This window comes from Cyclopterus lumpus, chromosome 22, assembly GCF_009769545.1.
Source record: "Cyclopterus lumpus isolate fCycLum1 chromosome 22, fCycLum1.pri, whole genome shotgun sequence".
NCBI classification, from domain to species: Eukaryota; Metazoa; Chordata; class Actinopteri; order Perciformes; family Cyclopteridae; genus Cyclopterus; species Cyclopterus lumpus.
In genome coordinates this window covers 22,619,324-22,630,531 of record NC_046987.1, presented here as the reverse complement: position 1 = coordinate 22,630,531, position 11,208 = coordinate 22,619,324, and the positions used below count along the sequence as shown (strand labels likewise).

The following is an 11,208-nucleotide window of genomic DNA, read 5'->3' as shown; positions in this document are numbered from 1 at the left end:
CAACAACAGGACCCGCTGAGTCAGCAAGGTCCACCCCAACAACAGGACCCTGCCGCGTCAGCGAGGTCCACCCCAACAACAGGACCCGCTACATCAGCGAGGTCCACCCCAACAACAGGACCCGCTACATCAGCGAGGTCCACCCCAACAACAGGACCCGCTACATCAGCGAGGTCCACCCCAACAACAGGACCCGCTACGTCAGCGAGGTCCACCCCAACAACAGGACCCGCTACATCAGCGAGGTCCACCCCAACAACAGGACCCGCTACGTCAGCGAGGTCCACCCCAACAACAGGACCCGCTACATCAGCGAGGTCCACCCCAACAACAGGACCCGCTACGTCAGCGGGGTCCACCGCATCAACGGGACCGGCCGCGGTGGGGCCGGCCGCGAGAGCACAGCCCTAGACCCGTCCGCGGCGGGTTCCGCTGTGTGGAGGACACGAGACCGCGAGAAACGGCGCATCCGCGGCGACTGCCGCAGCGATCGCAGCGATCGCCGCGTCCGCGGCCAGGGCTTCCGCACTCTTCTGCTGCTTATGCGGACACGAGAAGCGCTTGTGACCCACGTCTCCGCACTCAAAACACTTGATCTGCCCCGAGCTCGCATACACCATGTACGACCCGTCCAGGTGCTTCACCCGGAACGACACCTCCAGGGTCTGAGTCGGCGAGTCCAGGAACATGAAGGCCTGCCGTCTCAGAGACAGCACGTGCCTCAGTTTGGGGTCCTTACAGCCCCAACTAATCGTTTTAAATCTGCTCGCGAACTTCCCAAACCTGCGCAGTTCAACCTCTAACAGCTCGTTCGGTATGAACGGCGGAACACCGGAGACGGTGACCCGCGTGGTGGGCACTGAGAGCGGGGACACCTGCACAAAGCTGTCCCCGAATAAACACTCCTCTTTCCACCAGCTGGTGGACACAAGCCTCGCTCTTCATGAACACGACCACCGCCTTGTTCATCCTCAAGGCGAAGGAAAGGTTGTCGTGTCCGACCTGCTCCCCGACAGCCAGCAGCACCTCCTCCACCGACACGCTGCTGTCCGGCGGAACGACCCGGGCTCCCTGCCGGAGGGTCGGGCGTGACGTCTCAGAGGACGCCATCCCCCCACACAACCACCAAGAACACACTACTACCTGCTCTGTACCTCACCTGATCATGGAAACCAGACAAGAACCACAAAGCAGTGAACTTCCACTCCAACTCCGCACCATGCTCACTCACACAACCGGAAACGGAAGAAGAAGAAGAAGAAAAAGAAGAAGGAGAAGAAAAAGGAGAAGAAGAAGAAGAAGAAGAAGAAGCATTGGATGTCCGGTTCCACAAAGACTCTTTTTGATTTTGTCAAGTCATGTGACTCGAGTCTATACCTCTGATTGGCAATATAATAATTAATAACGCGTATGTTTACCTGGTAGAGCGGCGTCAGACAGAGCTGTGGTACTGGTGTCACTGGTCAACTCCAATGGGACGTCAACAGGCTCTGGTCACACACACGTTTATATAATAAATAATATGTTTGTATAGAACACGATATTGAGAGAAAATAAACATTTAAAGCTGCAGTAGGTGTCTTGTTTACTTCACATCCAACCTGGAAAACATTACAGCCAGTTCTAAAAGTAAAAACATAGTACCATATTGAGCCTTCATTTATCATGCTCCTCTTTTATGGAACCAGCTTCCACTTTCAGTCCTGGAGGCAGACACAGTCACCTCATTTAAGAATAGACTTAAGACTTTCCTCTTTGATAGTGCTTATAGTTAGGGCTGAATCAGGTTTGCCCTGGTCCAGCCCCTTGATATGCTGCTATAGGCTTATAGGCTGCTGGGGGATGTTTTAGGATACACTGAGCACCTATCTCCTCTTCTCTCTCTCCTTATGGATGAATTTACATCTCTCCATTGCACCTTATTAACTCTGCTTCCTCCCCGGAGTCGTTGTGACTTCACGTCTCATAGGGTCCATTGGACCTGGAGGTGTCTGAAGCTGGTCCTGACTCCTGGGCCCTGCCCCCTGACTCCTTGCCCCTGCTTCCTGCATCCAGCCTCTGCCCTGGACCTGGTCTCTTTCTCTGTCTGCCTCAAAGACCTAGCTTCATGGGTCCGGCGTCCTTTATAATGCCCCCCCTCTCCTCTCTTTCTCCATCTGTTTCATGGATTGGAGGTCCATTCATACATTGTCATATTCATGTAATGTGTTTATGTAACTCTGTAACTCTGTTCATCTGGTCACATGACATCTATTCATCTGTCCATCCGGGGAGAGGGATCCTCCTCTGTTGCTCTCCTGAAGGTTTCTTCCCTTTTTTCCCTGTCAAAGGTTATTTTTGGGGAGTTTTTCCTGATCCGATGTGAGGTCAAAGGTCAGGGATGTCGTATGTGTACAGATTGTAAAGCCCTCTGAGGAGAGGTTGTAATTTGTGATTTTAGGCAATACAAAATAAACTGAATGAAATTGAATTGAACTATGGAATGCCACGACCAGCTGTAAACCCGACTCTATATACAGTATGTATAAGACCGTGTTCCTATAGGTTGACTCTATATACAGTATAATACTTTGTTCCTATAGGTTGACTCTAGATACAGTATAAGACCCTGTTCCTATAGGTTGACTATATACAGTATGTGTAAGACCCTGTTCCTATAGGTTGACTCTATATACAGTATAATACTCTGTTCCTATAGGTTGACTCTAGATACAGTATAAGACTGTTCCTATAGGTTGACTCTAGATACAGTATGTGTAAGACTCTGTTCCTATAGGTTGACTCTAGATACAGTATAAGACCCTGTTCCTATAGGTTGACTCTAGATACAATATAAGACCCTGTTCCTATAGGTTGACTCTAGATACAGTATAAGACCCTGTTCCTATAGGTTGACTCTATATACAGTGTAAGACCCTGTTCCTATAGGTTGACTCTAGATACAGTATGTATAAGACCCTGTTCCTATAGGTTGACTCTATATACAGTATGTATAAGACCCTGTTCCTATAGGTTGACTCTATATACAGTATGTGTAAGACTCTGTTCCTATAGGTTGACTCTAGATACAGTATGTGTAAGACTCTGTTCCTATAGGTTGACTCTAGATACAGTATGTGTAAGACTCTGTTCCTATAGGTTGACTCTAGATACAGTATGTGTAAGACTCTGTTCCTATAGGTTGACTCTAGATACAGTATGTGTAAGACCCTTTTCCTATAGGTTGACTCTAGATACAGTATGTGTAAGACTCTGTTCCTATAGGTTGACTCTACATACAGTATGTGTAAGACCCTGTTCCTATAGGTTGACTCTATATACAGTATAAGACCCTGTTCCTATAGGTTGACTCTAGATACAGTATGTGTAAGACTCTGTTCCTATAGGTTGACTCTAGATACAGTATAAGACCCTGTTCCTATAGGTTGACTCTATATACAGTATGTGTAAGACTCTGTTCCTATAGGTTGACTCTAGATACAGTATGTGTAAGACCCTGTTCCTATAGGTTGACTCTATATACAGTATAAGACTCTGTTCCTATAGGTTGACTCTAGATACAGTATGTATAAGACCCTGTTCCTATAGGTTGACTCTACATACAGTATGTGTAAGACCCTGTTCCTATAGGTTGACTCTATATACAGTATAATACCCTGTTCCTATAGGTTGACTCTAGATACAGTATGTGTAAGACCCTGTTCCTATAGGTTGACTCTAGATACAGTATGTATAAGACCCTGTTCCTATAGGTTGACTCTATATACAGTATAAGACCCTGTTCCTATAGGTTGACTCTAGATACAGTATGTGTAAGACTCTGTTCCTATAGGTTGACTCTAGATACAGTATAATACCCTGTTCCTATAGGTTGACTCTATATACAGTATGTGTAAGACCCTGTTCCTATAGGTTGACTCTATATACAGTATGTGTAAGACCCTGTTCCTATAGGTTGACTCTATATACAGTATAAGACTCTGTTCCTATAGGTTGACTCTATATACAGTATAAGACCCTGTTCCTATAGGTTGACTCTATATACAGTATAAGACCCTGTTCCTATAGGTTGACTCTAGATACAGTATGTGTAAGACCCTGTTCCTATAGGTTGACTCTATATACAGTATAAGACCCTGTTCCTATAGGTTGACTCTAGATACAGTATGTATAAGACCCTGTTCCTATAGGTTGACTCTATATACAGTATAAGACTCTGTTCCTATAGGTTGACTCTAGATACAGTATGTGTAAGACCCTGTTCCTATAGGTTGACTCTATATACAGTATAAGACCTTGTTCCTATAGGTTGACTCTATATACAGTATGTGTAAGACTCTGTTCCTATAGGTTGACTCTAGATACAGTATGTGTAAGACCCTGTTCCTATAGGTTGACTCTATATACAGTATGTGTAAGACCCTGTTCCTATAGGTTGACTCTATATACAGTATAATACTCTGTTCCTATAGGTTGACTCTATATACAGTATAAGACCCTGTTCCTATAGGTTGACTCTATATACAGTATAAGACCCTGTTCCTATAGGTTGACTCTATATACAGTATAAGACCCTGTTCCTATAGGTTGACTCTATATACAGTATGTGTAAGACTCTGTTCCTATAGGTTGACTCTACATACAGTATGTATAAGACCCTGTTCCTATAGGTTGACTCTACATACAGTATGTATAAGACCCTGTTCCTATAGGTTGACTCTACATACAGTATGTGTAAGACCCTGTTCCTATAGGTTGACTCTACATACAGTATGTATAAGACTCTGTTCCTATAGGTTGACTCTACATACAGTATGTATATGACCCTGTTCCTATAGGTTGACTCTATATACAGTATAAGACCCTGTTCCTATAGGTTGACTCTATATACAGTATGTGTAAGACCCTGTTCCTATAGGTTGACTCTATATACAGTATAAGACTATGTTCCTATAGGTTGACTCTATATACAGTATAAGACCCTGTTCCTATAGGTTGACTCTACATACAGTATGTATAAGACCCTGTTCCTATAGGTTGACTCTACATACAGTATGTATAAGACCCTGTTCCTATAGGTTGACTCTATATACAGCATAAGACCCTGTTCCTATAGGTTGACTCTACATACAGTATAAGACCCTTTTCCTATAGGTTGACTCTATATACAGTATGTGTAAGACCCTGTTCCTATAGGTTGACTCTAGATACAGTATGTATAAGACCCTGTTCCTATAGGTTGACTCTACATACAGTATAAGACTCTGTTCCTATAGGTTGACTCTATATACAGTATAAGACCCTGTTCCTATAGGTTGACTCTATATACAGTATGTGTAAGACCCTGTTCCCATAGGTTGACTCTAGATACAGTATATATAAGACCCTGTTCCTATAGGTTGACTCTAGATACAGTATAAGACCCTGTTCCTATAGGTTGACTCTATATACAGTATGTGTAAGACTCTGTTCCTATAGGTTGACTCTATATACAGTATAAGACCCTGTTCCTATAGGTTGACTCTATATACAGTATAAGACCCTGTTCCTATAGGTTGACTCTATATACAGTATGTGTAAGACCCTGTTCCTATAGGTTGACACTACATATAGTATGTATAAGACCCTTTTCCTATAGGTTGACTCTATATACAGTATAAGACCCTGTTCCTATAGGTTGACTCTACATACAGTATGTATAAGACCCTGTTCCTATAGGTTGACTCTACATACAGTATGTATAAGACCCTGTTCCTATAGGTTGACTCTACATACAGTATGTGTAAGACCCTGTTCCTATAGGTTGACTCTACATACAGTATGTATAAGACTCTGTTCCTATAGGTTGACTCTACATACAGTATGTATATGACCTTTTTCCTATAGGTTGACTCTATATACAGTATAAGACCCTGTTCCTATAGGTTGACTCTATATACAGTATGTGTAAGACCCTGTTCCTATAGGTTGACTCTATATACAGTATAAGACTATGTTCCTATAGGTTGACTCTATATACAGTAAAAGACCCTGTTCCTATAGGTTGACTCTACATACAGTATGTATAAGACCCTGTTCCTATAGGTTGACTCTACATACAGTATGTATAAGACCCTGTTCCTATAGGTTGACTCTATATACAGTATAAGACCCTGTTCCTATAGGTTGACTCTACATACAGTATAAGACCCTTTTCCTATAGGTTGACTCTATATACAGTATGTGTAAGACCCTGTTCCTATAGGTTGACTCTAGATACAGTATGTATAAGACCCTGTTCCTATAGGTTGACTCTACATACAGTATAAGACTCTGTTCCTATAGGTTGACTCTAGATACAGTATAAGACCCTGTTCCTATAGGTTGACTCTATATACAGTATGTGTAAGACCCTGTTCCCATAGGTTGACTCTAGATACAGTATATATAAGACCCTGTTCCTATAGGTTGACTCTAGATACAGTATAAGACCCTGTTCCTATAGGTTGACTCTATATACAGTATGTGTAAGACCCTGTTCCTATAGGTTGACTCTATATACAGTATGTGTAAGACCCTGTTCCTATAGGTTGACTCTATATACAGTATAAGACTCTGTTCCTATAGGTTGACTCTATATACAGTATGTGTAAGACCCTGTTCCTATAGGTTGACTCTATATACAGTATAAGACTCTGTTCCTATAGGTTGACTCTACATACAGTATGTGTAAGACCCTGTTCCTATAGGTTGACTCTATATACAGTATAAGACCCTGTTCCTATAGGTTGACTCTATATACAGTATGTATAAGACCCTGTTCCTATAGGTTGACTCTACATACAGTATGTGTAAGACCCTGTTCCTATAGGTTGACTCTATATACAGTATAAGACTCTGTTCCTATAGGTTGACTCTATATACAGTATAAGACTCTGTTCCTATAGGTTGACTCTACATACAGTATGTGTAAGACCCTGTTCCTATAGGTTGACTCTATATACAGTATATGACCCTGTTCCTATAGGTTGACTCTATATACAGTATAAGACCCTGTTCCTATAGGTTGACTCTATATACAGTATAAGACCCTGTTCCTATAGGTTGACTCTATATACAGTATAAGACCCTGTTCCTATAGGTTGACTCTATATACAGTATAAGACCCTGTTCCTATAGGTTGACTCTATATACAGTATAAGACCCTGTTCCTATAGGTTGACTCTATATACAGTATAAGACCCTGTTCCTATAGGTTGACTCTACATACAGTATGTGTAAGACCCTGTTCCTATAGGTTGACTCTATATACAGTATATGACCCTGTTCCTATAGGTTGACTCTATATACAGTATAAGACCCTGTTCCTATAGGTTGACTCTATATACAGTATAAGACCCTGTTCCTATAGGTTGACTCTATATACAGTATAAGACCCTTTTCCTATAGGTTGACTCTATATACAGTATAAGACCCTGTTCCTATAGGTTGACTCTACATACAGTATGTATAAGACCCTGTTCCTATAGGTTGACTCTACATACAGTATGTGTAAGACCCTGTTCCTATAGGTTGACTCTACATACAGTATGTGTAAGACCCTGTTCCTATAGGTTGACTCTACATACAGTATGTATATGACCCTGTTCCTATAGGTTGACTATATATACAGTATAAGACCCTGTTACTATAGGTTGACTCTATATACAGTATGTGTAAGACCCTGTTCCTATAGGTTGACTCTATATACAGTATGTGTAAGACCCTGTTCCTATAGGTTGACTCTAGATACAGTATGTATAAGACCCTGTTCCTATAGGTTGACTCTACATACAGTATAAGACTCTGTTCCTATAGGTTGACTCTAGATACAGTATAAGACCCTGTTCCTATAGGTTGACTCTATATACAGTATGTGTAAGACCCTGTTCCTATAGGTTGACTCTAGATACAGTATATATAAGACCCTGTTCCTATAGGTTGACTCTAGATACAGTATAAGACCCTGTTCCTATAGGTTGACTCTTTATACAGTATGTGTAAGTCCCTGTTCCTATAGGTTGACTCTATATACAGTATGTGTAAGACCCTGTTCCTATAGGTTGACTCTATATACAGTATAAGACCCTGTTCCTATAGGTTGACTCTATATACAGTATAAGACCCTGTTCCTATAGGTTGACTCTACATACAGTATGTGTAAGACCCTGTTCCTATAGGTTGACACTACATACAGTATGTATAAGACCCTTTTCCTATAGGTTGACTCTATATACAGTATGTATAAGACCCTGTTCCTATAGGTTGACTCTACATACAGTATGTGTAAGACCCTGTTCCTATAGGTTGACTCTACATACAGTATGTATATGACCCTGTTCCTATATGTTGACTCTATATACAGTATAAGACTCTGTTCCTATAGGTTGACTCTACATACAGTATGTATATGACCCTGTTCCTATAGGTTGACTCTATATACAGTATAAGACTCTGTTCCTATAGGTTGACTCTACATACAGTATGTATATGACCCTGTTCCTATAGGTTGACTCTATATACAGTATAAGACCCTGTTCCTATAGGTTGACTCTACATACAGTATGTATAAGACCCTGTTCCTATAGGTTGACTCTAGATACAGTATAAGACCCTTTTCCTATAGGTTGACTCTATATACAGTATAAGACTCTGTTCCTATAGGTTGACTCTATATACAGTATGTGTAAGACCCTGTTCCTATAGGTTGACTCTAGATACAGTATAAGACTCTGTTCCTATAGGTTGACTCTAGATACAGTATGTGTAAGACCCTGTTCCTATAGGTTGACTCTATATACAGTATAAGACCCTGTTCCTATAGGTTGACTCTATATACAGTATGTTTAAGACCCTGTTCCTATAGGTTGACTCTACATACAGTATGTATAAGACCCTGTTCCTATAGGTTGACTCTATATACAGTATGTATAAGACCCTGTTCCTATAGGTTGACTCTATATACAGTAGAAGACCCTGTTCCTATAGGTTGACTCTAGATACAGTATGTGTAAGACCCTGTTCCTATAGGTTGACTCTAGATACAGTATAAGACCCTGTTCCTATAGGTTGACTCTAGATACACAGCTGCGGACACTAAAAAGTGTCCAATGGGATGTCTTCAATTATCTTCTTTTTTTTCAGACCAACAACTCCATGAATGATGGACAATAAACTAATCAATCAACAAACCGATTGACTGGAGGACCAAAAGGGCTGCAACCTACTGGTGAGGCTGAAGGAGGCGGTCCAGCGGGACAGGGCCTGTGATTGGATGCCATGTGCGTAGGATCTCAGGTAGTTCTGTTGCCCCGGCAGCTTGTGGACCCTGACGGAGCCGCCGGGCCGACCCAGAATCCCCCTAAAAAGCAGATCAACGATTACTTCATCCTTCTGCTTCTGATTCTAGGTTCTTTACTTTAGTATCAGACATCATTTAAGAAAAGAAATACATGACACAAATTAAGAGAATTATGAAGTCTGTTATTATTGGAAGGAGGCCCCCCCCTGTGGCTCTTTGTAGAGGGAGGAGGCCCCACGTGGCCCTCTACAGAGGAAGGAGGTCTTAGTGGCCCTCTACAGAGGAAGGGAGCCCCCACGTGGCCCTCTACAGAGGAAGGAGGTCCTAGTGGCCCTCTACAGAGGAAGGAGGTCTTAGTGGCCCTCTACAGAGGAAGGAGCCCCCCCAGTGGCCCTCTACAGAGGAAGGAGGTCCTAGTGGCCCTCTACAGAGGAAGGAGCCACCCCCCCAGTGGCCCTCTACAGAGGAAGGAGGTCCTAGTGGCCCTCTACAGAGGAAGGAGCCACCCCCCCAGTGGCCCTCTACAGAGGAAGGAGGTCCTAGTGGCCCTCTACAGAGGAAGGAGCCACCCCCCCAGTGGCCCTCTACAGAGGAAGGAGCCCCCCCCCCCAGTGGCCCTCTACAGAGGAAGGAGCCCCCCCTCCCCAGTGGCCCTCTACAGAGGAAGGAGCCCCCCCCCCAGTGGCCCTCTACAGAGGAAGGAGCCCCCCCCCCCAGTGGCCCTCTACAGAGGAAGGAGGGCATTCAGGGTTGAGATCTTAATCCTGCACATTCCTTGGTGCTGGTGGTGTTTACTTGAGGTTCAGCTGTTATGTCACATCTGCAGCGGTCCAGCTCCGCCCCTAAACCCCTCTGACGAGCCGCTTCCACCAATCAGCACAGAGATCTGCTTCAGTGTGAAAGTTAAAGGTCTCACCTGTGGACGGCCGCTCCGCAGACGGAGGACACGGAGGCGTAGACCTCCGTCCCGAACACCGACACCTTCCACTGGGGGCAGTCTGGAGGACACGAGACCAGCAGGCCGCCCTCCACCAGGTCGGCTCCGCGGGTCACACAGGTCACCGGGAATGGCACTGACCCACAACACACAGCAGCTAACATTGGTTGTAAGATTATATATACATATATATATATATATACATATATATGTATATACTGTATATCTATATATACACAATCCATGTACAAGTCACAGACAGGACTCACCACTGGATTCTGATCCAGACGTTGAGGAGAAGAAGAAAAGGCCTTCAGATAAAAAGAGAGAAGAACTCGTCAACAAATACATAATAAAATAAATATGATAAAACAAACAGAGCAGCTCACCTGTCAGCAGGAGAAGCACCTGAGACATCTCTGCACCTGGAACACCTGGAAGACCTGGAACGCCTGGAACACCTGGAACACCTGGAACACCTGGAAGACCTGGAACACCTGGAAGACCTGGAACACCTGGAAGACCGGGAAGAGTGGAGAGAAACCTCTGGTCTATACAAGCTGCACGATTACAAACACACTAAACTACACACACACACTACACTACACACACACACTACACTACACACACACCACACTACACTACACACACACTAACTACACTACACACACACTAACTACACTACAAACACTAAACTACACACACACTACACACACACTACACACACACTAACTACACTACACACACTAAACTACACACACACTACACACACTACACTACACACACACTACACTACACACACATTACACTACACTACACACACACTACACACACACTAAACTACACACACAGTAAACTACACACACTACACACACACACTACACTACACACACACACACACACTACACACACACTAAACTACACACACACTACACACACAACACTACACTAC

At 43.4% G+C, this 11,208-nt stretch overlaps 1 protein-coding gene across 1 annotated transcript in view; it reads right to left on the bottom strand.

Annotated features, from left to right (window-relative positions):
* coch (coagulation factor C homolog, cochlin (Limulus polyphemus)) overlaps positions 1–10,673 on the bottom strand; it is an 18,041-nt gene extending 7,368 nt beyond the window's left edge. Inside the window, exons 1-5 of the mRNA XM_034525120.1 lie at positions 10,646–10,673; positions 10,526–10,567; positions 10,236–10,392; positions 9,246–9,379; positions 1,419–1,490 (exon numbers count right to left, since the gene is read on the bottom strand). Of these exons, the coding sequence (XP_034381011.1) occupies positions 1,419–1,490; positions 9,246–9,379; positions 10,236–10,392; positions 10,526–10,567; positions 10,646–10,673 (433 nt within the window). The remainder of the gene's footprint in view (positions 1–1,418; positions 1,491–9,245; positions 9,380–10,235; positions 10,393–10,525; positions 10,568–10,645) is intronic.
* Between the last annotated feature and the right edge of the window lie 535 nt (positions 10,674–11,208).